General features: G+C 45.4%; 8 protein-coding genes across 8 annotated transcripts; 3 read left to right on the plus strand and 5 right to left on the minus strand.

The window, feature by feature from the left end:
• Positions 1-6,526: 6,526 nt before the first annotated feature.
• Positions 6,527-9,955, plus strand: PHALS_13775 (importin-like protein; the record flags this gene model as incomplete). The annotated part of the gene is made up of 2 exons (XM_024729590.1): positions 6,527-9,701; positions 9,771-9,955. 2 exons carry the CDS (start codon positions 6,527-6,529, stop codon positions 9,953-9,955), a joined length of 3,360 nt encoding a protein of 1,119 aa, XP_024579952.1.
• Positions 9,956-10,089: 134 nt separating this feature from the next.
• Positions 10,090-10,812, minus strand: PHALS_13776 (Membrane protein involved in organellar division; the record flags this gene model as incomplete). Its single annotated transcript, XM_024729591.1, has 5 exons — positions 10,090-10,120; positions 10,189-10,249; positions 10,306-10,482; positions 10,541-10,619; positions 10,702-10,812. 5 exons carry the CDS (start codon positions 10,810-10,812, stop codon positions 10,090-10,092), a joined length of 459 nt encoding a protein of 152 aa, XP_024579953.1.
• Positions 10,813-11,227: 415 nt separating this feature from the next.
• On the minus strand, positions 11,228-12,384 carry PHALS_13777 (Uncharacterized conserved protein; the record flags this gene model as incomplete). Its single annotated transcript, XM_024729593.1, has 7 exons — positions 11,228-11,308; positions 11,382-11,438; positions 11,491-11,613; positions 11,713-11,831; positions 11,915-12,149; positions 12,218-12,262; positions 12,334-12,384. The coding sequence occupies 7 exons, from the start codon at positions 12,382-12,384 to the stop codon at positions 11,228-11,230; spliced, it is 711 nt and encodes a 236-aa protein (XP_024579954.1).
• Positions 12,385-12,836: 452 nt separating this feature from the next.
• PHALS_13778 (zinc finger domain containing protein) lies at positions 12,837-13,589 on the minus strand (the record flags this gene model as incomplete). The annotated part of the gene is made up of 1 exon (XM_024729594.1): positions 12,837-13,589. The coding sequence occupies one exon, from the start codon at positions 13,587-13,589 to the stop codon at positions 12,837-12,839; it is 753 nt and encodes a 250-aa protein (XP_024579955.1).
• On the minus strand, positions 13,588-14,652 carry PHALS_14714 (uncharacterized protein). Its single transcript, XM_036407577.1, has one exon. It carries the CDS (start codon positions 14,171-14,173, stop codon positions 13,862-13,864), a length of 312 nt encoding a protein of 103 aa, XP_036263268.1. The 5' UTR covers positions 14,174-14,652; the 3' UTR covers positions 13,588-13,861.
• A 7,144-nt stretch (positions 14,653-21,796) lies between these two features.
• PHALS_13779 (Predicted membrane protein) lies at positions 21,797-23,479 on the plus strand (the record flags this gene model as incomplete). Its single annotated transcript, XM_024729596.1, has 9 exons — positions 21,797-21,809; positions 21,888-22,099; positions 22,152-22,348; positions 22,418-22,565; positions 22,630-22,701; positions 22,784-22,896; positions 22,967-23,210; positions 23,277-23,350; positions 23,416-23,479. 9 exons carry the CDS (start codon positions 21,797-21,799, stop codon positions 23,477-23,479), a joined length of 1,137 nt encoding a protein of 378 aa, XP_024579957.1.
• A 514-nt stretch (positions 23,480-23,993) lies between these two features.
• PHALS_13780 (mrna-decapping enzyme 2) lies at positions 23,994-25,277 on the minus strand (the record flags this gene model as incomplete). Its single annotated transcript, XM_024729597.1, has 1 exon — positions 23,994-25,277. One exon carries the CDS (start codon positions 25,275-25,277, stop codon positions 23,994-23,996), a length of 1,284 nt encoding a protein of 427 aa, XP_024579958.1.
• Positions 25,278-25,658: 381 nt separating this feature from the next.
• On the plus strand, positions 25,659-27,719 carry PHALS_13781 (u4 u6 small nuclear ribonucleoprotein prp3; the record flags this gene model as incomplete). Its single annotated transcript, XM_024729598.1, has 4 exons — positions 25,659-26,311; positions 26,383-26,866; positions 26,929-27,239; positions 27,305-27,719. The coding sequence occupies 4 exons, from the start codon at positions 25,659-25,661 to the stop codon at positions 27,717-27,719; spliced, it is 1,863 nt and encodes a 620-aa protein (XP_024579959.1).
• Between the last annotated feature and the right edge of the window lie 267 nt (positions 27,720-27,986).

Raw genomic sequence — 27,986 nt, forward strand, 5'->3', positions numbered from 1 at the left:
ATTCTTCAGCGCCGAAGATGCACTCATCTGCATTAGCATAGAGCTTATTCCTGCGCGTGCACTCGAACACCGCTCTCAAATGAACGTTGGGGAATTCCTCATCTGTTCTACCGTGCCCTGCACGACTGTTGGCGAAGATATCGCCAGCGTATGTTTGTGCATACGCCCGGTGGGGCCTGAACAATTGCGTCACCAGACGATTAATTGTTGCTGATATATTTGACAGCCTGTGGGGCATCACCAGTCACTCCCAGAGCATCCCGATCGGAGTACTCACCGCTGTCAGCGTAACATTACTCGCTCTCATGAGCAATTTTCGATACCCATCAACCAAGTCGAGTGCGCTGTACTTTCTACAGCCAACTATATTGTTCTGGAGGAATTTTCTTTCTAGGAATTTGCGTCTATGCCGGAATGGTGGCAGCAATTAGCTTATTGTAAGCGTATAAGATACGCCCCTTGCCAGTCGGCTTCCGGGCACAAAACGTGGGTGTCGAATGGAAAGACTTGCTCTCACATACCATTCCTGCATCGTGCTTTACACGGGAGGTGTCAATGAGGGGCCTTTGGCGTATTACGAAGTATTTGGTCCCGGGACCAGGTCGATCTGACCTCGGTCCGGAGGTAGGACCGACGGCGGGTCTTTGGGGGCGACGTCTTTAAACTCCTTATTTAAAGGATAGTACGGATTCGAGGGATCCTTCAGAATCAACGATTAACTTCGTGCGTTCAGCACCCTCTTAGTGTCTTCCAGGACAGCTTCAATTAGAAGCGACGACGAGTAAATCTACTCTTTCGGTCGTATAATGATCACCTCGGCTAAATTGCCTACCTTCAAGGCACCGCCAATCTCTTCGAAGGACATCTCGTTGGCTCAAAAAGAGCATCCATCGCTGAAATAGCCTCGAGAATAACCTCGCCGTCTTCCTCTCCCGTCATACCGTTGACAAGGGTATATAGCTGTGCGGTATCGTCTAAGATAGACGCACAGTGGATCAGGATCGACGCCTTGAGTCTTGCAGGTAACATACGGAATCGCCGTCTCCTCTATATAGAGAGTTTACATCTCAGGAAGACCAGTGGGAACACGCACTCAGCGTCGTCTAGTGTCCCCACTCCCTGCTCCATTGGAGTCTTGATGTTATAAACAACAGCCGACGAAGAGCTGCTAGCTCCGCATCCTTCGTCCACTTATTAAATTACCACTTTACGCGCACCAGAAGGGTCTTGCCTAGGATTCCTCGGACCTCGTCCGACCATGCCACTCTGGCATGCAGCGCTTCGTAACGTGAGCAGTGCTCAGTGGGCTTCGTGCCACTCCACGTTCAGCCCGCAATCCAAGCTCGAACCTCTTGTTCAATACACCTTCGGTGGTTGACATCTCATCCAGCACTTTGACCATCCCGGTCTAGCGCTCAAACCATTAACGTTTCTGCTTCCTAGCAGAGGTGGGTACATGACTCACCAAAGCTCCACCAGGACACGTGCGCTTACCGCCCAAAATTTTCGAACTCTAATCAATCCATGGCTCATGGTGTTCCATGCATGCCATAACAAGGATAAGATCATACCTTACACAAGTAGCGTCCCACGCTATCAAAGTCAAGAAGCTTGAAACCGCGATCCACAGGGGCCCTCGTAACAGTGATGGTGTCACTCACGCTTTCGGCGCCTCAGCATACAACTGACTTCTTTCGATCCTGGAGTATCGAGCGTAATTGCCCGACGCCCCGGAATCGATAGTGATTTTCCATGGCTTCTTAAAGCCCTTCACGGTCGCTTTCACGACCAGCAACCCCGCCTTGCACACACGTTCAGTGTTCAAGAGCACGAAGCTCTTCTGGGCTGGGCTCTGCTACCCTCTACTTCTTTGAGGTTCAACAGAACTTTGTTCTCTCCCAGTAGGGCACCAACCGGCTGTTGTCGTATCCCCACGACAAACCAGACTGTCTAGAAGCGGGACGTCGGTTACGCGCCTTACGCAGGAAACAACCAGTTCGAAGGTGACGGGTATCTCCGCAGGCAAAACACCGCTAAGTGTTTAAACGCTGCTCAGCAGCTCGGCAGCTCGGCAGCTCGGCAGCTCGACAGCTCGACAGTTCGACAGCTCGACAGCTCGACAGCTCGACAGCTCGAAGCTCTTCCATCTCTATCTCAGCAAAGCTGAGATCCATTGCTCTGAGCGTGTGCATTACAACCAAGTCGTGCCGACTTAAAGTTGAATTCGACATTCAATGCCACTCTTTAAAAAAAGACGGATGCCCACGGAAGACTTCCATTCTGGCCACGCCAGTGCGGAGGCCCTCCATATAGACAGTCACTGCGACCGCCTCGGGGAGAGGATCGGCTGCCATTCCGGTAATGAGAGCTCTTAACTTTCGGACAATGTCGACCAACTCCTTCTTGCCCCGTCGGGCAGCAAGGAAATGCAATCACACGCAATTTTCTTGATTAGGCGGTGAGAATACTTGCGAAAGCTGACGCTTCAGCTCCTTTCAGGATGGACACGCAGCTTCAACATATGCACCGCACTTTAGTGCCCATTCCTGATCTCGGCCCCGAGCTTGGAGATAGCTGGCGCGATGTGCTGTTGCTGATTCTGGAGCATGGCGGATGCCATAGCCATCTTGGCCTCCCTTCCCCAGTGCAGGAGATTTTCTTTATCCTTACCCTCGAGTGTCTTAACGCTCACCGTGAGCGGTCTGGGTCGAAAAGAGTCATCCGTCATCGACGGTGGCGTCATGGATGTTGTCGACGTTGACAGCTTCTGCTGTAGGTGCTCTAACAGACCATTTAATAATTTGAAACGCCTCTTAGCGCGCGCTTTTTGCCTCGTGACCTTGCGAAATAATGTGTTTTACGCCCTCAGGACCGAGCAGGGACATCAGCCTATTAAGCCCGTCCTGCATGTCCTGGGGCAAATAGGAGTTTTGCTCCATCCTGACAGTGAATCAGTCGTAACGACTCAGTCGTAGATTGACTACGAGTGCTACCAAGTGCAGAGGGGCTACCGTATCTTTTTGCTTAGAGGAAGCTAAACTAAGGCCATCGACATTATGTTCTGAGTTTGGCGGATCGCAATTCGCTATCTCCAAGAGAACTAAAACCTAAACCAAGGTACAGACGCTCTTCCGTGAAAAAATGAAACTGTATTAAATTGTTTTAGTTGCGGCAGAGCCACCAATATCCCAAACCTGAGATTTTCTTGACTAATATATACTACCTCATAAATATAGTAACACCTAATAAATTTGCAATACTACTTGTAGTACTGCCACGTAGTGGTCACATCATTATGTGTGACCCACCCTTTCATACAAGGGTACGTGTATCTTCGTTAAATCCGTGGATCATATGGACCCGAAAACCCATCGTGCTGTCATCATCAACATGAGATATAGCAATTCTACTCGTCGACAACGTTTTTCGCCAAATTAGCCAGTAGCTATCGTTTCGAACCGAGATCAACAAGCTACAGCAAATATTTGAATCTCGTACAAAGCGCTGAGCAATAGATTTGAAACGTCCTCAACAAATGATTGTTTAATCTAATGGTCAGACGAAATGGGATAATCGTTTGATATATAAATGCTCTTAAAACAATTGCGCGAAACGACCGCGGTTCTGAAGAGAAATGCTAGTTCAATACACGCTTTCACAAAGGTTTAATAATGTAGCTTGATTAATTTCCGTGTCCTCTTGACATCACCACGAAGGGGCTTCGACCTTGCTAGGATTATATTATCGATACAATTCGACTTGCTTATATCATCGCTACAATCTAAAGCAAGACCAAGAGTTCATACAAAACTATTGAGCGTAAGCGGCTGCTAGACCTTTAATGTAACATTTCATGATGGCGTTGGTGGCGCGAAAATTAGGCAAATCGAGCCTTATTGTTCTGGCAGATCTACGATAGTTTTGCGCATCAGATTCTCAACTTTTGCGAGTAAATGAGGCTATCGTTGAGTGCCATGAATTGTAGAGCAACTGAGGCAGACAGAACACGCATGAATCTGTTGAGCATGAAAAGGCTTGATTAAACGCTATTTAGCAGCCCATACATTATTGCCTGAAGCCTGTAAAACTAAGTGCGACCTCACTACATTTGACCTTTCACATCTGTTGTTAGAAGGGATTGAATTATACTCGGATTATTTTATATTGTATGTGAATACAGTAAGTGCATTACGTGAGCTTATTGAAGCCTAACACGATTTTACTTTCACAAGCCAGACTAGTACGAAGCGTCTCGCTGAGGACAAATAATCGTTTCAACAATTCATATATGCCATTTAGAAATCCAGAGTAGTGATCGTTAGTAGTTAATGCACGTACTGGTCTCGGTAGCAAACATGCTTTAAAATGCTTTGGGCATCCCAACCCAATTGGCTCGAGAGCGTTGCTCAGTGAGTGCATAGAAAGTAAGATATCGATCACACACCGATACATTCAAAATAACTGAATGTGTCATCAAAGCTGGAGAGCTCACGAGAGCAAAACGCAAGAAGGCCATCCTCTGCTCGATACCAAAAAAGTGCGTACTTAAAATGGCGCGGTTAGTGGGCCGTTGTTGGGCTCACTAAGCTATAAGCAGTTTCAGGTGAAGTGGAAGAATTACCCTCACGTTAAGAAATTATAGAAATATAAAGCACCACTTCGGCAAAATTGTCTCGTCACTGCTACCGCTTACGACTTGGCTAACCTTACTCCGATCTCGAGACTCGACCAGTACCTGTACCAGAAGGGTCATAGAAATGAGCAAGCTTGTTTACAGTTTATCTCGACACTGACATCGTACTTTGCGTTTTACTGTAATCTACGTTGTAGTCTGATATCTGCATCATTTAAGCCGACAATAAGCTGTAAAACAGATGATACAATGCTCATTCTTCGCCCATCACGTAAATTGAGTAAGGTACTTTCCGCGTTTTTGTCAGCACCTAGTACCACAGGTATAGTCCTTGAGGGGGAATCTGGATGTAGATGTGACTTCTGACGAGTTGGCAGCACGCTTTGCTGGCTGATTGACCGAAAGATACATCAGAGCTTTGCCACGTCTTAACGGGCAACTTTTGATGGATCAAATGGATTAGCCTAATAATCACGACGTGATATCGTCTGAAGCAAATCAATTAATAATTGCTTAGGCCCTCGAGCTTAGCTGAGTCCTGCTCATCTGTAACAATCTGGTCCTTGTTGTGTCTCCGATGAGCGGATCATAACGCTACAGAGTGCGCAACTTGTGCAGAAGCTGGGCAGAGTGTGAACTGCCTCCTACCTTAGTGTATTTCTTTGACGAAAACGGCATCGTTGTATGGCTTTGGTTGGGGTACAGATGTCGGGTTGTAACCGATCCTGTGGTGCAGTGGAATGATGTTCACTTCAGAACCGGGAGGTCCAGCGTTCAATCCCCGGGCCGGGTAGAGCGGGGTTAGAGTGTTATGAAGAAACCCTACAGCACGCGCTTGATATGGCTTACACGACCCCTAAAAAGGGGGTGACGTTCTAAAAAAGGGTTACAGATGACGGGCTGTCGATTTGATCGTTTCCCACGGCTCCGCGTCTTTCTTAAAGATTCGTGGAGTCATGCGAGTAAGATGAGGAGGAGACTCTGGTTGAATAACTAGGTGCAATGGGAGGTAGGCGAATTCCCGGCGCAGGGGCGGCATGTAAAGCGTACACTTTTGCGCGGAAGGACAAATGTTTGAGCGCGTACATATTACTTTCTTGTCCCGAAGACCGACCTAAAGTAAGATCAATAGTATCGAAGTAAAGCCTCATGACGAAGCTATTATTAGATTTGATACGGATAAAAAGTGACTCCATCATAAAGGTCTGCAACGAACGTAGGCTGCCAGTCTCATTTATAGTATTTGAAACAATTTGTTTTACGTAAACTTAATTCAATAAATATATATGTATATTTCCTTAAGATCAGAAAGGATTAACTAAAACGATAGCTCCTTAGCTCTACGAGTCCGCATAGAGGACGCCACACTCAAAGCTTCCTTTGTGCTAGGTGCAACACAATCCCGTTGCAACGGCAGCATCAAAAGGCACCTTGGATAGCTATGTAGTCCATACCATTTTTATATATCTGTGCAAATGAATGTAGTCTTGCACAAGCTTCATTCGAGTACCCACTCACAAAGCCAGCAGCCTTCCAGTTGATTAATGTAGATTTTATCCGTAAAGACGCTAAGGTAATTGAGCTTAAAAGTGTACTGTACATTACACTATAAATAAAGTATAATTTTTTTCGATATAAAGCTGCTGATATAGAAAAAGTACTGTGCATATGCTATACCAAATACCAACTTCCAGTTGTATACATTTGATGCACCTAACAACTTTGTATACCAATATTGACGTTTTTTGCTTTTTCATAAAAAGGTTCAAAATTAATGACAACCTTCCGGTTACGTCTTCATATCTCAAACAGCTGATCGACTGGTTCGGAGACTGTCAGTTTTGTTGTTGCTACCTTATGAGCATGAACTTCCAAGCATTAGTCGCCGCTCTCATGAGCAATGACAATGAGGCACGTCAGCAGGCGGAGTCATCATATGAGGCTTTAAAAGCTGAGCAACCACAGACACTCGTGGCCAATCTCGTTCATTTATTGCGCACGGCACCAGAACCTGAAGCGCGCGCCTTCGCGCCTGTGCTGCTACGTCCGTTGCTTGAAGTAAAAGCTGAGATTTACACACAGCTAGACACTTCTGCACAAAATACACTTAAGACTCAACTACTAGAAGCCGTGGTTCACGAGCCTGTAGCCCACATTCGTCGCAAACTTGACCACTTGATCGCCGGGCTCGCCGCTATTTCGTGTAAACTCGACCAGCCGTGGCCTGAGCTACTTAGCACCGTTTCAGAGCTTACTACACACACTGATGCACAACTTCGCGTAACAGCGTTTGATCTATTGGCAAAGCTTGCCGAATATGTTGGCGACGTGCTTGCTCCACATAAAGAGAATTTTCTTACGCTCTTTACGAATGCACTTAATGACGGAAATGGAGAGGTACAAATTGCAAGTCTAAAAGCCGCTTCTGCCTTTCTGTTGACATTGGAAGACAAGCAGGAATTGTTGGCGTTTACGATTATTATTCCTCCTATGCTGCGCATTATCGAAGCATTGGTCAATGCTGGCGAAGAGGCCACTTTTCGTGAAGTATTGTCTTCTCTTGTACAGATTGCTGAAACGCATCCAAAGTTTTTTCGAACTTTATTGGATGACGTGGCTCGTGCTATGGTCTTTGTATGTTCGTCCCAAGAGCTCGAGTCAGAGACACGTGAACTTGCTCTCGAATTCATTATTTCTTTATGTGAAAATGCTGGTGGTATGGTACGCAAATCGCAATATATTGTGACGAATGTAGTACCTCTTGTTCTTCAGCTCATGTGCGAAGTTGAAGAAGATGAGACATGGATACACAAGTTCGACGACCCCGAGACTTTCACGGAGACCAGTGACGCCGATGATTCCATAAGTGATGCTAGTAGTGCTGCCATTGATCGTCTCAGCTCGTCATTAGGTGGCAATGCTGTGCTCCCCGTAGCTATTCCGGTTATTACCACCTTTCTAAAAAATGCCGATTGGCGAAAGCGTCGCGCGGCACTCTACGCGATCTGCTTACTGGGTGAAGGCGCCAAGTCGCTTATGACCCGTGAAATTGACAATGTTGTGAATATGGTATTACCTTTTCTTAATGACCAGCACCCGCGTGTTCAGTACGCTGCGCTTCATAGTATTGGTCAACTTGCCGATGACTTTGGCGAAGTTGAAAAGGGCAAGAACTTCCAGGCAAAATTTCATACTGCGGTGGTACCTGCATTGACGACTTTGATTCAAAACGAGCAGGTTGTAATGCGTACTCGCGCTTTGGCTGCAAGTGTAGTTATCAACTTCTGCAACACAAACGTGTGCAAAGCCAAATACGTGACTCCATACAGTCAAACACTGTTAGAAGCTCTGTTTCATGCCATGCGTTCGTGTCCGCGACAGGTTCAAGAACAAGCGATTACTGCAGTTGCCAGTGTAGCGAAGGTGATTGGTGACGAATTCTTGCGCTATTACGATATTTTCATCCCGCTTGCCAAAGAAGTCTTGACGAATGCACATGGGAAAGAATACGCTCTACTGCGTGGCAAGTCGATGGAATCTATCGCTTTGATCGGTCAGGCTGTAGGTAAAGAGCGCTTTGTCAACGACGCAAGGGAAATTATGGAGATTTTGATACGAGTGCGGTCTAGTGAAGAGCTAGAAGGGCCCGAGGTGCAGTACGTGGCTCAATCGTGCGTACGTATTGGAGGTATCTTAAAGGAGGACTTTGTGCCTTATCTACCGCACGTGATTCCGGCGCTGATTAAACAAGCCAAGATTCAGCCTGATATTCAGTTATTCGATATCGCTGAAGGTGATGCCGAGAAGGATGGCCAAACCGTTGATGGAAAGGACACAATGACGCTAGAAATCCGGGGTGTAGGCAAGAAGCGACTGGACGTGAATACGAGTGCTCTGGAAGACAAGACTAATGCTTGTAATATGTTGTACCAGTCGGCATCTGACCTGGAAGGTTATTTCTACCCTTACGTAGCTGAAGTTGCGCAGGTGATGATCCCGCTGATTGACTTTGAATATGTGGAAGATGTTCGCATTGTGAGTAGCTTGACTATGGCAAAGCTGCTGAACTGCGCGGTAGACGGTACGCTAAATCATGGCCACAGTGCAATTGCTCCGCAATTTCCACAGCAGCTTTTCGAGAAATGTTTCGAGCCAATGTTAAAGGGTTTGCAAGAAGAAGAGGATCTCGAGTGTCTCGGTGCTTTTGCTGAAGCCATGTCGGCCTTGTTGGAGGTGTGCAAGGAAAGTCAAGACAAAGGTTTTAGTGTTGGTGTTCCTATAGAACATGTTCCACGTGTCGTGGGGATTTTAAAGACGGTAGCATCGAATAGTGCTCAGCGTTTAATGGCTCAGCACCGCGAGAACCAGCTAGATGAAGACTATGACGCTGAAGCTGCTTTGCAACAGACTGAGAACGATGAGTTGGAAGAAGGTGTTTTTCGCTCAATGATCGACTCTATTGGCTGGATTATCAAGATCCAAAAGGAAGCGTTTTTCCCCGTGTTCCACTCGCACTTGTTAATGTTTGTGAAGCCGTTGCTTGAGCAGAAGGTTGTGCCGATGTTGCGTGGACAAGCAATTTGTATGATTGATGACGTTATCGAGCACTGTGGAGCTGCCGCTCAGGAGCTGTTACCGTTGTTCTTGGACCACCTGGTGCAAGGTCTTGAGGACCAAAACCCTTCGGTGATACAAGCGTCAGCTTATGGGATAGGTGTCAGTGCAGAAAAGTGTGGAGGCGCCTTTGATCCATTCTGCCAGAACGCACTTGAGAAATTAGTACACGTGATTAATGTCTCAGCCAACGCGGATGACGATGAAGTTTGCGCTGCTCGAGACAATGCCATCAGTGCTGTAGCCAAGATTATTCTAGCTCGCGGAAGTGCCGTGGATGCAGCCAAAATGTGGACTTTGTGGCTTACATGGCTACCACTTCGCACTGATGTTCTTGAAGCTCAAGACGTACATTCTCGTCTCATTTCACTCGTGAATAGCGGTAATACCCACGTGCTTGGTGCTGAGTTCTCCAATCTTCCTCAGATCCTTAAAGTTTTCGCCTCGGCTCTCTGTAAGTACTTCTGTTTTGGAATTTGAACGCGTCTTGTAACCTTTTCGTGTATTTGTGTCGCTTGCGTAGTGTACGACCTGTCGGAATCAGAAGATGCCGCGAATGATGATGAGGTGTTAACGATTTCAAAGGATTCTAGACTTCAGCTTCGTGAGCTCTTGGCCAAGCTACAGTCGCAATTACCTAGTTCAGTTGTGCAGGCCGCGTGGGCAAAACTCAATAGCGATGAGCAGATGGCTCTTTCTCAGCTGTGATGAGACATAATCGAATTATGAAATTCACGTGTGTATAGACATTCGACAACAATAGGAATAGAAACGAAATTGTTTATCAGCTGTGTATGACAAAATTGATAAGAGATGAAGAGATTCTCCAAAACATATTTATCTCATAAATTGTTGAGTTGTCTGCAATGAAAACTGTACAGAATCACATCAATGAATCAATCTGCCATTATAAATTCACATCTTATCTCTTAAGCAAGAACTTAAGTGCCAATCCAGCGACAACCACAGCCCCAACGATACCCACGCTTACTACTCCGTCTTCTACTTAAAACATACAAGTTAATTGGCACTAATACCAGTACGAATCAAAAATATACCTTTTGCTACGACCTCCTTAATCCTCTTATGCAACAATTGTGCCTTCATATGTGACGGCTCCATGCGGAGCAAACGCTCGCAATAGCTGCGACTAGCACGATAGTCTCCCAAACCACATAGAGTAAGTGCGATCCAGTACAAACTCTCCTTAGGAGCGTAGCTCTGCTCCAAAAGATCTGATCACAAAACTACAATTTATCATGTTTCTTTACTGACAACTACACGATTCGGTACCTTCCAGTAATCCAATCGCACGATGTTTGTCGTCGCGTTTTCGACTTTTTGCCAAAGCAACAGCGTACCGTAGTTTGACCTCCATCAGTGAAAAAAATCATAGTAATGTAGGCAGCTTCTTGAATGAGAATTCCTAAAAAATTGGCTTCATTTTACGCTACCTGAGGCGACGGCTGCTCTTTTTCCTGCTCCTGTAGATATTCTTCACGAGCAGCAGCCACTTCCTCAGGTGAGAACCACTCGATGTCCGTCTGAGCGCCTTTCATAGTCATGATGCCGTGCGTCTTTCACAATTTCTTTGCTCACAACATATGGTGTGGACACATCAGGCCAGAAACTTCAATGTGAATAGCGTTGTAATTTTTCATATTTCATTTAGCTGTGCTACATCCCTCGTGATTTGCCACATCGTTGCCAAATTTAATAAGTAACGAAAGTATGTCTTTTTTTGCGTGTAGAGTCTACACTGTAGACATTTCGAACATTGTGACTGACCATTGTCTGTTAGTTGAGTCAGTGCGTTTTCTATAAGATCAATTCACAGTCTGAGGATTAGCAAAATATTCGATATTGTTGATGTATTCTATGCAACTTTTCAGAGAAAATGCATATCGAAAATTTAATTTTGGCACATTATAAAAAACTGTTCTATTTTCCAAAATGTTAGTACCAAAACTGTAAAGTGAATCAGAGTGCTTTTGCAAGCAGCGAAGATGTCACAGGTGGCGCGAAGTCCTTTAGCCATGCTTTGCGTACGTCGTAGAAAAGCTGTAGGTAGTCATTAAATAGTAGCATAAATGAGTAGAATTTATAATTGAGTTCGTGCTGATCAAGATGTTACCTTGAGATTTAGCAAATTGATAAAAACCATTCCGCCAAACGCAATCACGAAATGAAGCTACACAAAACCAGATTTCAAAACATGTGACTTTTATGCAGTTGCATCGTACCTGTTGGTGGAAAAAGTCTCTCGATTGATAAGTCAGAAAAGTGACAATGGTGTGAGGTATGACTCTGGCGACAATGAATGTAATCCACTGCATACACCAGACCCATCGTAGTAATTGAGATTGCTGTACCGAGTAGTTACTCATTGTCAGGAGTTTTCGAGCATGCATGAAAATTGAGTGTAATTCACACAATAATGCAAGTGATAGCAATGGCACACCCACGGTCTTCGTTAAGGCGGAAGTGTAGCAGATGAGCACAACTACGTGATGCAAGATAATTCCAGGGGACTTGACATACAGTCCATTGTGCACATAGTCCCACAAGTCATGAGCAAAATAGCCTGAGTAGATAACATGTATATATCATGTGATGGATTACTGTTGGATCAGTGCTTTAGGTCACAGAAGCCAAACAAAATATTACCAGTAGAGACCGAGGTAGCCAAAAATTCTTCAATCGTGGCAGAATTGACGTAGTTGCCATTAAGCGAGTGTGACGAGAGCAGAGCAATTATTGAAAGTAATGAAGATAGCATTGAGTGCAGCATTGACACCAATGTGTTGCTAAATAGTAGCTTGCCAAATGTCGACATTGCTGCAAAAGTTTTGAAATTGGCCAATCCTATCGGAAGAATCAAGACACGGATTGTCGCGAAAGCCTCATCAATCAAATGACAAAGGTTCTTAGTGTATAAACTCGCCATACAGTTCGCTCACTTTGTCGTACCAACGAGGAAATCACAACGATCCAGAGCTGCGGATCTAAGTACAGCTAATGAAACGTGTCAAAGCAGCGACAAAATTATTTGATGCAGTCACCACTGAGCAACAGAACGAACGCACCATGATCGCACACATGTTGATCCACGTGACAACAAGTGCTTCAGTCAGCATTCCTTTAATCAGCCTCCTTTTATTAATGAATGCGAGACTGGCGAACGTCGCGGATTCTTTGGTGTTCTTGCATCGTGCTCTTCTACTTACTATTTCATTACACAGAACTGTGCTTTAGAAGTATTATCCAATCATTGCAGACGGAAGATACAATGATTAAGTCGTCAAGTTATTTAAGCATATAGATGTACACTATTGAATTTATGACAATAAGAAAATTTCTTTTGTAAAATGCTACAAGCTGGAGGCGTGAAAACGGCTTTGAGACTGCAGTCAATCCACTGACGCGGTTATAGTTGAAGGCGCTCGTAGCCAGCCAGCAATAATGGTCAAGTTACTTGTGTCGCCACGCCACTTGACTCTCGATTTGATGTGGGGTCGTCTGATAAATTATTAGGTTGCTAACCAAGAGTTAAGGTAGCTGATGACATGACTTGTACGACTTAACCCCTTTAATCATCTTCACGGCAAATACGTTGAAAGATTGTCAAACGCGAGAATCTGGATGCCACAGACTCCGTGCTACTTGAAGAGCGAGGTGACAACGCATTTAACGTCTCGCCACTGCAGCTACTTATGCTGCTCCTTGATAAATCAAAACTGCCTAAGTCGCTACTTTCGAACGAATAGTCGAAGAACGGGCCGCGACTCAGATACGAGTCGAATTCTGGCTTAGGGGGCGACACCCCAGTTAAAGGAGCCAATGACATGTGCTGATTGAATCCACCAAAAGGCAATGACAAGTCAATAGGTTCCAAAGCGTTGCCGTACGGATTCACCAATAAGTCCTTGGATTGTGTCTCCAAGTCGTCCGACTCGCTAGCGGTACTGGACATGTCACTGTTGCGGTAGTTAGCAAACCGCTGGTCCTCGTCACCCGGATGACGCGTGTGAATGAAACGACAGCGCGATCCGTATATGCATCTACCCGTAGACAAAAAAGCCTTGCAACGCGTAGTCTTGTATTTTGGGTGTCGGAGCACGCCACGCAGCTCGTCCTCGCCGTGAGCGAATTGGCACTTGGACCCATAGCGACAACTGCCGCTATCCACAAAGTGTTTACAAAGCTCAGTCTTGTAGAGATTATTGCGCGCTGTTTGCGGGAGACGTCCACAATCTACGATATCCCCATTAGCAAGAACATGCATGCGATTGGGACTGCCGTAGCTTGAGGTTTCAATCGGGTCCATGTCAGTCATGTGCATTGTGTGTTGAGTCACGTGTGGGGATTGAAGTCTATTGAATTGTGCGTGAGGTGGTCGAAAACCAAGCTACGCTGGAAGTTCGAAGAGCAGTGAGTAACTCGGTGCACACGTTCAGAGAAGTGAGAGGTGGCCAGTATCGAGACAAAGAGGTGGATTGCAGGTAATAAAAGGCCACGATATTGACTACAAGGCCGAGGCGAAATTGCGTTGTGACGTTGCTACGAATTGGTCGATCGGGCGCTCGATCCGCGAGTGGACAGTTAATGAATTTCTCACCAGAGCTGAACCTTGAGGTAGAAGCGACCGTCGCCATCCGTGAATTGTATCAGGGATCGACGACGGACTACAAAAGACGTGGCTTTTACCCTTGTCCCATCTGCCTTATCTGTTGGCTTCTTACAAAAATCAAGATCATTAAGGGCAGAGTATAAAAATTCATGGAACAGAAACGAGTGACTGACGACCTTATTCTGGGTTGATGCTTTGCTGCTGTTCATAGGAGACGTGAGGGCTTGGCATCTTCCGTGCTGTCCTCGAGAACGATATACTAAATGTGAAGCAAAAAATGCGACAGAACAATACATGGAACATTGGCAATTCTTTGCTTTTGCGATGGCCTATGTACTACTAGCCTTTGTACTCTACTCGGAAAAGGCAGATTACTCTAAGCGACAGACTTCCGAGAGCAAACTGCGACTCGCGCTTGCTTTGCGCTGCACAGGGATAGGATTCTTAATGCACAAGCGCAGAGCAGTGTTATCCATCTGGCACGGCTTGCAATCTTTCACAGCCTATTTCTAGTGCAAGCGATGATGTGTGACTTCTATAAAACATTGAACAACCTTTTTTGCTTTACATGCAGGATCTACAGCTGATTGTGATATAGCAATATAAACGAGTAAAGGGCCGACGTAACATCAACTCAAATTGTGCATAGTTGCTGGTGATCAAGCATTATGAACTGAAGATGGGTAAGATTCTAAGCGCTATGAAGACGTAGACAATAATTGCACAGTTGAGTAGTACTTGTAACCAAATAAAATTCGGGTTTCATGCTGCAATTTCTTAACTATCAGTACAATTATTGTATAAGGGTACATGGTGATATATTTTTTGTCAACACGTCAGTAAAATGCGTGCGAGAACAAAAACAGGCGGTTTCAAATCGACAGGGTGCTTGTAGTGTTGTGGCGCGACGGTTACAACAGCTCCAGAGTTAGAGCGTATGCACTTGATGCAATGACGCATTAATAATTGTTACACTTAATTATTAAATATGAAAGGAAATGATGAGAAACATTTGACAATGCAAGACATAAACTGTTTACGTGTTTTGCCAGGATCTGGTATCGCCGCGACTTTGTGCGCGTGTGGTACCCGTTTGTGGCAATTATTGATGTAAGCCTAGTGTCTCATCGCCAAGCCTTGCTGTATAATACGCTCACGATAGGCGCGAGCAACAAATAACGACAAAAACAGATCTCGTCATTTTATTTGCTGATTTGTCAAAACGTGACGAAGAAAGCTTTCATCCTATCCCGATACAGTGTCCGAAGATTATACTGTTGCATATAGTACACAGGAGTGTACGATCCACTCGGCTAGATATTATTTTCTACAGCTGAAATTTGCATTTACTTTCAGAAAAAGTCGATAAAAAAGGAAATATCATTTTGGTATTGTCCTTTGAATAGAGTCAACAACAGAATGTACTCGCAAATATTCAGAGTACCCAAGAAATAAGCATATGACATGGCAAAGTGGAAAAAAGAAGTACGGAAACATCTACCGCAATTATGGGGACAGTTTTTGGAAACGTGTTTAGCATATGAGTGATCCATTGTACCCATTTCGAAATCAAATGTACATATGTGCTGCAGTTGATTATGGAGGCGTTAATTGATGTTTTTGAGAGTGGCGTGAAAAGGTTTGTGTAAAAGTGTTATCATTTGAAAAAAAAATAGACTGAAATATCGAATCGAGCTTGAGGCTACAGAGCAGGCATTTGGATGGGATTAAATGAGATTAAGAAAAGGAGAGACAACATCGGAAGTAAATGCCTCTACCTCTGTCACGTTGTTCTCATTAGTTCCCGCACCTCTACGTTTTGCACAATTACTCGGAAGTGTCATGTGCATTTGTCATTGCACAAAATTTTATTTTACACAAATGCACAAAAAGTGGAATTTGTGCGTACACAGTTAGTACAAAGTACATAACATACCCCGCTACACTCACGCTGGGGTTCACATTCATGTCCAGTTGAAACATAAGCGATCAACAAACACCCACTGTTCTTGATTTATAATTCACCACTTGTACATGCTTCATACGTTTCGACAGTCCTCTAAAAAAGGCGCGATCGGCGCGGCTGACAATCTCAAGGTCATTCTTGACGAAATGACCCAAGCGCGTCCCGATCCAAACGGTCGTAGCGAATCTCTAGAACCAAACCAGACAATTCCACTCACACCGAGCGTCATAGGGCAGGGCTTTTAGCTGAAAAAGATGAATTTTCTACATTTCGCTCTCATAGACGAATGTGTTGCGTTCAACGTCTGCGAACGCAGAGACATCAACAAATTTTGCCGATTCTAGTGCGCCGAGTAATGCTCGCCGCGCCGCGTTGGAGCCCTTACACGCCCGCTTCCTAGGTGAGGAAGACAATCCGCCTCACTTATTTTATTTTAGGTATCGCGAAATGTCGGAATAAGTCGCACACTACTTATGCAAGGGATGATTTACTTTCTCAAGTCTATTTGATACAGCGACACTGAGTAGTTCAAAATTTCCTTTATTTCTGCGGGATTTGTCCGTATACCATGCAATCCAATAAGACAGCCCATAAGGAAGATCGTTTTTGCACCAAATGCATATTTCTCTTCGGTGGCGAAAAGGTTATTGAGGTGCATTGCAGCGGGGCTGCCTCAGATCTTTCGCTTAGAGGAAGCTTAGCTAAAGTCGGTGACCTAGGGTATATACTTAGAATCAGTACCAGTGTAGAGGATCACAATCCGCTAACTTTAAAATAAACCACAACCTTAACCTAAGGCAAATGAACTTACCCGTTTAGAATGTAAACTGTATTTCTTGGTTTTATCGCGGCAAAGCCGCCAATATCTAAATCTATAGGTTTTCCAAATCAGACAGTAAAACCAAATTGAAAGGTGTAACTGCTGGCAGTCCAGCCACATAGTTACTTCTTGTTAAGGTATAGTCACACCATTGTATGGTCACACAAGATGGTGTGACCCACCCCTTCATACCAGGGTACGTGTTACCCCGTTATACACTTGGACACGACGTCTAAAGGTCCGATATACGTGGACGGAGCTTCGTCTCAAGAAAAGCAGAAACTGCATGTGTAGGAATTTTTTTAGTATTGACTCAAACCAGATCTCCGATCTCAAAGTTTTCAACATCTCTTCTGCTTTTTCCGTCTGTATATTCTGTCTGCATGTCTTGTCTTTCAGCCATCGCATCGCAAACGTGTCGTAAGACACTCGGTCCAATGATAGGACTTCATCGACTTCGTTACATACAGTGAAAGGGCTGACATCAGCGAGCCGCTCGGCCATTCCTTCACCAACAAGCCCTGCGTCATGGGATGGCGGCGCTTGCGGGACGCGAGCGAGCTCGTTCGCGTAGAACGGCAAGTAGCCGGTAGACAAATACACTGCATTGTTCAGAGCGAGCTCTACGAGTGGCAGCATGGCGCTCCAGCGCCTTGGCGTCTCAGCGCAGACACTGCGAGAGAAGAATTCAAACGAAGCGATTCGCGCGCTCAGTTTGATCATCGGTCTGCGCAAGGTCCGTTTTGACAAAGTCAACATGGTGCTCAGCACCCTCAAGATTGTAAACCAAAACTTCCCAGTAAAACATTGGTCTCTGTCAGAGACAATGGACTCCGAGAGTCCCTGTTGTCGAAAGACACGATCCACCAACAGTGTCGCTGTACTGACACCGTCGATGGTGTCCGGCACCAGCCATCTTGCTCAAACGGTCGACAGAGATCACGACACCCGTGTTGCCCGCCGAGTCCTTCTACAGGCCAAACACAAGGTCCATACTCATGGACTGCCAACACCCGGAGAGAACTGATGAATTGGCCAGCGTCGCCGCCGCATTCGAAGGGAGTTTCACCATTTGACACGTCTCACACGTGCGCACATGTGTGCTCGTCCATTTGTACAGCTTGGGACACCAGTAGTGGCAACTCATAGAGCTGTAGTTCTTATTACGACCAAAATGCCCTCTGAGCGGGGGTGTCGTGGGCCTCATATAAGATACGGCTTTTATTTTCCTCATCGTAAAAAACCACAATATGTGGCGTATCCATCGAGTCGGTGCTATAATAAAGCAAAGTCATTATTCAATGAATACCGGTGCAACCGTGCATGCAGTCGCGACGACAACTTCTTGTCCGAGTTTTTAAACTCCTTGCTCCCTAGAGCATGTAGCAGCGCTTCGCATATATCATCACCCGCGTACGCGGCGCAAATCCGTCACTAGCGATTGAGCTTGTCATGCCGCGACGTAACTAATTTGGTCTATGTGACAACGAATTAGCCAAAGCAATTTACTTTCATGGCTTATACTTTACCTCGAAGTTATATTCTGCGAAGAAGAGCCACATGGCCATCCTCTGCGAGAGGTGAGGCAACTGTGTCGCAGTACGTAGTGCGTGTGATCTGTGTAGATCACAAACGGCTTGGATCCGAGCGGGTGCACCCTGAACTTGACAAGTGCATACTTCTTCGCAGGTAATCACTTGTCGTGGACTGGGAAGTTCTTCTCCGCAGCCTTGAGCTGGCAAGGTTCGAACGCGATCACCCAATCTCACCCCTCGGCGTCTGCTTGTTGCAGTGCACAGCCGATGGCAAAGTCCGAAGCGGCACAACAGACACTAAAGGTCGATCGGGGTTTGACAACGTCAGTATTGGTGTATGAAGGGGGCTCAATTTGACCCCGTCAAAAGCCTCCCGATGCTCGGTGTCCCAGCATCATTCCGCATCCCTTTTAAAGAGAACCAACAATTGCCGTGTCATTTCTGCATGATTATCGCTATACTTGTGCAAGTAGTTGGCGAGGCCAAGCCACTTGCGTAGGTTCTTTTGATTCTTTGAAACCGTCCATTTCACGCCTCGAGGCTAACGTCGCCGTCTTTCTCTCCCGTCATACCGTTGACGTCAGTGTATAGCTGCGCTACTGACTACAGTAGACTCATCCCGGGTTAGAATGAACGCCCTGCGTCTTGCAGCGAGCATATGGCGTTGCTGTCGCTCCCTCACAGAGATGTTACGTCTCGGTGAGACCAGTATGAACAGGCATCCAGCGTTGTCTAGTGTTAGCCCACTTCCTGCGCCACCGGAGCCCTGAAGTTATGTACAACATCCTACAACAGCTGCAAGCTCCGCAGTCTTCATCCAGTGGATATTGTGCCAATCCACGTGCATCGCTGGGGTCTCTACCTGACCTTATCCGATCATGCCACTCGTGGCATGCAGCTAATTCATAGATAGTTGAGCATTGCTCAGTGGGTTACGTGCCACTCCATGTGCACCACTGGGGCCTCAACCTCGATACCTCTGTCCTTGGCCGACCATGGCATGCAGCGACTGCTCTGATACTTGAGCAGCGATTAGTGGGTTACGTGCCACTTCACGTTCAGCCCGCGTTTGCTCTTGTCCGATACATTCTCGGTGCTCGACAGCTCGGATACTCCGATACTCCGCACGTTAACCGTCTCAGTTTAGTGCCCGCGCCAATAGCTTTTTTGTTTCCTAGCAGAGGTGGACGCAATAAAAATCGTGTCTACTTTCAAGGAGAATTAAAACTGTTCAGTGCCAAGTATCTCATTGCCAAAAGACGTCTGACCCATTCCGAATGATAGATAGATGAAATTCTGACGGAAGCCCTCCGGATGGGTATGGCTTACATCGAGATGTCCCGCGTTTTTTCACCTCAGAAGAAAAATGAAGTACTTTACGCTGAGCGTATTGTATTGCTTGCTCAACATTTGTAAGTATGTGAGCACATATGTGCATGAGTGTGAAACGTTTCAATGGGTTGATCTTTCGCCACTCGCGGCAGCACCTTTGATCGGCGTTCCTGTTCTGAACCAGCATTGACTATTCGTCAATATGTGCTTTATTATTGGTCCTCCAAAATGTGTTCAGTAATTTCGACGAAGAGATCGTTGCTGACCATTCGATCAAGAAGATTTGTTTCGCTGCTATCAGTTTTTGTGTGGCTGGTAAGGACGGGTAATAATTTTTTCGGGTCTGTTTGAGCAATGAGATATGATACACGAAAGAAAATCCGAGTGCAGGTACGCCACGAAAAACATGCACGATGAAGTGCATCGGGTGGAACTTGACATTAAGCGCAGTGGTTGTTTGTGAAGCGGTTTTACTCAACTACTGCTACGCTCGGCACTGCGGTTATAGTGTTACGAGCGGATGACATTTCGAGTGCTCGTTTTTTCTTGCTGAGCAAAATTTCTAATCGCATTGGCGTGTAAGAAGTCCACCGCAGCGTGGCGGCACCTATTGACAGGTTAAATAATAATGACTTGATCGAGGCTGCAGAAGACATTGCAGCATTGTGCTTGCAGACAAGCAAGCACCGTTCACCAAGGCAAGCCCTACTTAGTGCTCACAAGCTGATAGTAGCTACACGACGAATGTCATGCAATTTGCACCACACAATGCGTGAGAAGTGCGCAGATCATGCAAAGAATAGGTGAGTAGTTATTAAAGTCTTTTCTTGTCGAACGGCATTGGTGCTAGTTTCTTGGTGAAGTTGAATGCGCCAGGGCGGTACTCAGAAATCACAATGACCGTGTCATCAAGAACACCTAGCCGTCTCCTCGATAACGGCCTTTAGAACGTCGGCCACAGAGGCCAATCCATTTTCTTAGGAGCCCATTGAACCACGTGAGCAGCGCTTTCATGCTCATCAAGACGGTAAGGTGCAAGTGATGGAGTTAAACTCCAAGTGCAGTGGGTGCTCGTGGAGCGCCTTACTTTCCGCGTGTTTAGAAGTACGAAGAGAGCGTATTCCAATTTAATGCACATTTTGGTTGGGAAGGGGAAAACAGGGGACCTTCCGTATAACGTTGTATGTATACCTTACAATTTTGCCTCTGTTAGTCTCTATGATAAATCATTACGACAAGTACGGATACATATGATGGTGATGGCACTTTGAAATGGAGAAGTCCATACGTGAATTGCAAGCCTTGTGCTATGCTGTTTGTAGGATTTTTTTGCGGATAGTATATAATGGATGTAGTATTTGACCCAAGTCAGCTCAAAATACATGCTACTTTTGGAAGCCAATTAAGTACCTGATTACTGAGGAGGCTCTCGGGATACAAACCCGTTCTTTGTGCTGTTTTTAAAACAGACTCGTTGCGGTAAAATTTATTGTGTGAGGTGCACGGCAACCCCGTTGCATCTACAACGACGGGATGAAAAGAGCAGCAGGAAGTCACTAACTCGAGCGATGATGCTACTTGACGGATACCTGTGTGGTGATCGGCATAGGACCAAAGTGGTGTTCTTCCTCTTTACGATTGAAGCTGAATTCGTCGCAGCATACGACAGCTTTTAAAATTAAAGATCCGCTGATTGAAGTGTAATTGGCTCCGGCTCCGCATCTCAGCGCACTAGCTAAGCCTATGAAAGACGGCGAGGCATCGTCACTTAAGCAGTGCATAATTATGTGATCCTCAGATGTGTGGAGAATTTTGCGGATCCTAGAGCCACACTACATTCAGTCCGAGCTCAAGCTCGCGGGCTTTGTGACCAAGACAGTAGACCATCGCAAACTCACCAAGCTATGACATAGTGCGAAATTGCACTAGCTGCATAAAAGTTGATGTGATCGTGTAGTGAAGTATCATATAAAATGATGTCACATGACTTTACCGAATCATTGATAGCTCTTTCTCAACCTGTCGTAATTAATTTACTTCTAGTTCTCATAAACATACTACCTACTGCGCACACCTCTCCAAAAATAAATTTTCATGCCACGTAGCATTCTTTCAACGTCTTCAACGATGCTCAGTAACATTCATACCACCCAAATTGTGTGTCACACTTCCGAACAACCTTACAGATAATTTGCGTGCGTCACACGATCAACAGCCACGTTGTGTGAGTGTAATCCATTCTAAAATACTAATACCTTCGATCAATATGGCTCAACCTGGTACACCGTTGCTCTTCTACGCATCTGTACTCATATCTTCAAGCTGATGGCTCTTAATGATTTTCCCTGAACGTTTAGGATCATTTTATAACCCTAATGACCATCAGCGACCAACGCAGCACTACGCAGCGCCAGCAGCACCGCAATTTCCGGCGCAATCAGGTATGGGCCAACAGCGCATGCCGCAGCGCGGACCCGCGCATCAATTTTATCAGAAGCCGACTGCTACGACGACACCTGGAACAGACGGATATCTTAATCCACAAGCACCACCGTCCTATCCCCAAGATGTAGGTAAAGAGCAGGAAAAAAATGCGACTGAAGCTCATCGACTTTATTTAGTTTCATCAATCAGGGATGAACGCGGTACCTCTGGCCCAGCCGCAATATCAACAAACACCCGCGAATTTTCAACCCCATCACCAGAATAACTTTGGTGACTATGTGTCAAATGTGCCGCTGCAAACCCCACCGAATAGTAATCCACGAGCGCACATGCACCACCGTCAGCAGCCAGACTTTATCGATCAATTCTCTAGGTTCGTGTGCCTTACTTTGTGAATATTTGTAGTTAGATAATCCAAATGGTATTTGTCTTGTGGCTGTAGCAATCCGATGGCAGGGTTGGCTATGAACAGTGCGCAAGATTTCTTGCAAAAGCAATCAGAAATGTATCTCCCTGGTGCATACGGTGTTTGGGGGAATTTGAAGTACTATTTCACTGTAAATAATTCTTACGTCAAGAGCCGCCTCAAGGTGCAATCTATTTGTGCTGTTGATTAAGGTTCATTGAAGCTTATACACTGGATCTCATGCGTAGATGTTACTGCTTCCATTCCGTCACAAAACCTGGCGTCGCTTTGGCAACGGCGAACAAGACGATTCCAAGCCCGTACGTATATGAAATTTGTAAATCAAATGAGTTGTTGCGATTATTTCGGGATTTATATTGACGTTGCAATCCTTCTTCATAGATGCAATATGCTCCTCCTACTCGTGATAGTAATGCCCCTGATCTTTACATACCGCTGATGGGCTTTCTCACCTACATTTTGATAGTGGGATACTCTAAAGGCACTTCGAACCAGTAAGTTGCGAAACTTTGTGCATTTCAAGACTTGCTGATTTGATTGTCTCACGATACCAATTTATCACAGATTTAGCCCAGATGTGATTACTAAAGATGCCAGTTACTGCCTTGTGATGCAGTTGATCGAAATTGGTGTGCTGGCCGCATGCCTCTATGTGCTAAATAGCTCAATCTCGTTTCTCGACTTGGTCTCCTTTTCTGGCTACAAATATATTCCGTTAGTGATCAATGCCGTTGTTTATCAGCTACTCGGCTCAATCGCCTATTACGTGTCACTCCTATACACTGGTGTTGCAGTGTCATATTTCACTGTAGGTCATTTAATATGAGCTTAGCCGCGCCAATTCGCATCTGACTCTGCTGATATCGTACTGTAGCTGAATTGCATGAAGGGAAGCGTAGCGGAACCAACTCCTGAAAATCGCCTCTTCCGAAATTATCTACTTTTTGGGTAAGTTTTCATTGCGTCAGTACATCTTGTGGATTTTAACTTAACTGAGATCTCTTATTTCTCAGTGCATCATGCCTTCAACTCATTCTCGTGTGCTGGATTTCGTACACTACAGCTCCTGGAGAATAAGTAAAGTTGATTGGCACTTGATAATCAGCAGAAGGGTGGCTGCGTGTAATAAATTGAAAATCTTTCAAGCCTAGTCACTGGTGCGAAATCTCCCTTCATGTGGGCGTCATCTTTCTTTTACACAACAATATTCACCATTTTGCCAGCAAAAGTCGACTTGCACTATCTCTCCTTTCGTTGCATCAGCAACTTTGTGTTCGTCTCTTCAGAGTGAGTGGTGTTTAAAAACACCTGACTGCTAATTTCTCGTGTACTCACTGCGAGCACAGAGCAACCTGCAGCTTCCCTATTATACAAAGCTAGAAAACAATATGCAAATCATGGAATGACAGCTTAGTCAAAAGACTGATTCAACCAAAAGCAGAGAGGGCCGTGACCAGTCTGATGAAACTTTCGCTCCTGGCAAACGAAAGCAAGGGAGACAATTAGTTGCAATCGTCCAGTCCTTAACAGCTATTCTCCTGCTTGTGGCAATGACCTCTCCTTCGTTATCGCTGTCAACGCCAATTTCAGATTACGTCACGACGGCCATAATATCCACAGCATCAAATTTAAAAGATCCAAAAGGTGTCGACCTTGCATTTCGTGGCGGACTAGACAATGGACATTTTTCCTCAGCCACACGATTAAGTGGAGCCGAAGAAGGTCGAACAAGTATCTGCACCGGTGTTGAACCCTTCGTCTTTAAGAAAGTCGTTGTCATTTGCGTTGTGCTTAATGGAGCTGTTGGCTTTCCAAAATCATGCGGGTTGCCATCGTATTCAAATTTTTGACCCGTCAAACGCTCGTTCACAGTAAACATTTCTTCAACGCTAAAACCCTCCTTTGCATTGCCAAAAGTTTCTTTATTCAAGCCATCGTACGAAGTAGCTGTGTCAAATTCCGTACCAAAGTGTCCGCGGTTCGTTTTCCTCGAGCCAGTAGAAGATGGTCTGTCATTGTGAGGCGTCGAGACTGATCGTTCGTTCAATCGATTTTTCTTCTGACCACTTTCAAAGTTCTGCTGTGTATTTCCTTTTGTGATTAACGTCAGCGGACGATGTCGTGGCACAGAAGCTGCACGGCCTATGCTGCTAGTGTTAGCAATAAGACTACTCTTTTTCTTCGTCTTTTGTGCTTTGACCCAGCGTTTAAGCCTTGCCATAAATGGCATGACACTCCACGTTTTCTTAGGTAAAGCATCAAATGCAAACCACTTGATCGTGCTGATCTCTTTACGTGTCTGTGGTGCAAAAGCATAGTCCTCCGGTACATTAGTACACATATACATGCGCATCCGTTGATCGTTTGCCACAAATTCCAAAAACTGTTGTGGTGCAAGACCGTCTCCTACGTCATAGCCACACTCTTCAAGCACTTCTCGTCGTGCACAGTCAATATCAGACTCTCCTTCATTCACTTTTCCACGTGGAAATGTCCAGCTTGTACCTTTCCAGTTGCGCACGAGCACAAGCTTCGTACGCGCTGAATTGAGTAAAATACAACCCACTACTGGCACCTGTCGCTGATACGCTTTAAAGTCTTGAAACAATTCGTCGCAACGATGTGCAAGCGGTCGCAACAGAGGACAATGCGCAAACAATTTACGAGCAAAATCGTTTAACTTGACATGCTGCAAATGAGCGTACTGATCAGCATAAAAATCCTCGTAGAACCAAAAACACTGCTCGATTTGGAAAAAAAGGCGTTCACTCGAAACCAATTCAGACGCGGGCAAATTAACAAGAAATCGGCTCTGTAATTCATCCATAACCTCGGATAAACAAGGTTTCAATTCCGATGTCTTTATTGTCGCCATCGTTAATTCGTGTCACTCGTGACGCGGTAGAGATTCGGCTCCTAATAGCTTAAGCCGTGCACGTTTATTTTCGTTTTGTGGGGACCCCGGTTGGGAAAAAAGAGTCAGGCCTTGTGAGCTTGGAAAATCGATACATGTCTACTATAATATACTACTAAATCGAATCCGAAAGGGATTACATACAAGAATCATTTGGGCGGTATGGTGCTTATAGCAAAACCTTGAAAAAATGAATCTAGAGGGAAAGAACTTATCGAGTAGCATGTTCTTATCAATCAACTTTATGCTTAATTAGCACGAGAAGAACTGTCAAACGGCCTGCAATTACCCTTTTCTCCACCTGCAACTCGTGCAATACCGGTACGAAATTCCGCATCGCTAATGCAGCAGCCACGGCGCAAGCGGAAGAGCAGGTTTAGCGATGCTCCAGACCCCCCTGCCTTAGTAGCGACGGATAAATCGGATGTTGGATCGGAAGCGCCACCTGTATTTGACCCAGCGGCTTTAGCACGCGCTGCAGCAGCAAAGATTTCGCGCGCAATCCCTGGCCCAGCGTCTGCAACAGCGTTACAAAAGACAGCAGCAGCTGTACCAAGTGCGATATTAACACGAATTGACTCAGAGGAATTGAGTCGGTTCGAGCAGGAGAAGCGTCGACGGACTGATCAGATCATTAAGTCGGTGCAGAGCCAAATGAGCCATATTAAAGAGCTACTGCGGAAACCCGGAGCTTCTACTGGTATTTCTATAGCGTCATCTGGCATACAAAATGCCCATACTGCTAGTAGTGGTCCTTTCATGCCAGCACCTTTGCTGTTGGACGAGCAGGGACGCGAAATCGATGCTGAAGGAAATGTAGTTGCCGAAAAACCAATGGTGGCACCAGTAGCAACGCTTATAGCTAATCAGGAAGGTGCAAGAGGCAGCAATACTGCCACAAAGAAACAAAATCCATATCTGTCTCATCGTGCTGTAGACATTGAAGACAAATTTGAGGCCCTTGATCCGAGACTCAAGGTTACGAAACGAGAGACGTAAGTAACATGTGGTACCAATGTCAAGCTCAGTGACGCTGATAACGTGCTCTTTTTTATTGTAAGTTCAGACGTGCGCGCAACACCTTCAAATTTGCTGTACAAGGAATATATGTGAAGCAAGCAGAGCAGATTCGTGCGCGTGATGCGAAAAAGATGATGGCTGGATTTACATCAGGCCGCAATCCTCGAGGATATCAAAAAGAGGCAATTGTGCCAATTGATGAAATGGCCGAATCAATTCCAGTCAATGAAGGCACCAGCAGTAAGGCGATTGATAGCATTGAAGTTCCGCCTAAACCTGAGCTACTTACTCCTGATGTAGAATGGTGGGATATTGAGTTTCTTCCCAGGGACAAGCGAGTGGTTTTAGACAAATTTGGATTTATCAAAGAAAAAACTCGAAAGGGAAATTCAGCTATCTCTATCTCCTACACAGATATGAAACTAAAATATTGCGGTACTGCACATGTCGTCGAACACCCAGCACGGCTGAATTTAATCGTCAGACATGATAATACGCCCGTGGCGGTGCCCCTCATGTTGACTGCTTCGGTACGTTTATCTCAGTGATTCGTTACTAGTGACGAGAGCCACGGCTAACGTATACTTTGCAGGAGCGCAAAAAAATACGTCGGCAAAATCGCGCTGACCGTGAGAAGGAAAAACAGGATAAAATTGCATTGGGCTTGTTACCGCCTCCTGAACCAAAAGTTAAACTTTCTAATATGATGCGCGTGCTATCCGAGCAAGCAGTGGCAGATCCGTCCGCCATCGAGCGCAAGGTCCGTGAACAGATAGCACAACGCGAAAAGAATCACGAAATGCGTAACATTGCGCGCAAACTCACACCTGAGGAGCGCCGAGAAAAGAAGCTCCGAAAGATAAAAAAGGACGCTGCAGGAGACATTCATGTGGCGGTATTCAAGTAAGCTTTTCTAACTTTAATTTTCCCGTCACGTGCCGGCAGCCTTCTCATTTTCTGATAAATAGGGTCCCAGATCTGTCAAACCCGCAACATCGATTCAAGGTGGATGTGAACGCACAGCAATTTCATCTTACTGGCGGTGTTTTGATCTGTAAAGACAGCAATATTAATATGGTTGTGGCGGAAGGAGGCAAGAAGGCCATTAAGCAGTACACAAAACTTATGATGCGGCGTATTGACTGGAACGGGGCGCGCGAGGCTGAGCAAGGATCCGGCAGCGAGGATGAAAATGTAGCTAAGGCCAACAACGGATGTTTGCTAGTATGGCAGGGTATGGTGGCTCGCAAGTCGTTCAACAATTTTCGATTTCAGGAATGTCGGACATCAGCCACAGCGCGCAAAGTAATGGAAGCTAAAAATGTCGCTCATTACTGGGACCTTGTTGAAAATTCTGCGGAGGCCACCGCTGGTGGTTCGTGAGGTTGTGCAACGCTGAAAAGTAAGTGTTTTGACAGCAAAATAATATGCGATGTCCTCCTGTCTTAGAAATTTGCTTCATTTTTTTCGCGAAGCACAGATACAAATTATCTAATTTTCCTGAAGATACGATAATTGTGTGCGAAAGTTATTATGATGAGAGAATAAAAAAAATGCCCAAACTTTTGCCATATATAAAAAAAGTATCCCAGCTTTTCAAAAAATAAAAAAAATACCCCAGCACGTAAATTATCACCGGGGAGCCGTAAT

This window comes from Plasmopara halstedii, assembly GCF_900000015.1.
Source record: "Plasmopara halstedii genome assembly, contig: Scaffold_672, whole genome shotgun sequence".
Taxonomy (NCBI): domain Eukaryota; phylum Oomycota; class Peronosporomycetes; order Peronosporales; family Peronosporaceae; genus Plasmopara; species Plasmopara halstedii.

What these genes read in the sequence shown, in the direction of transcription:
- PHALS_14714 (XM_036407577.1), bottom strand. Translation starts at nt 14,173, where the DNA reads ATGTATTGTTCTGTCGCATTTTTTGCTTCACATTTAGTATATCGTTCT.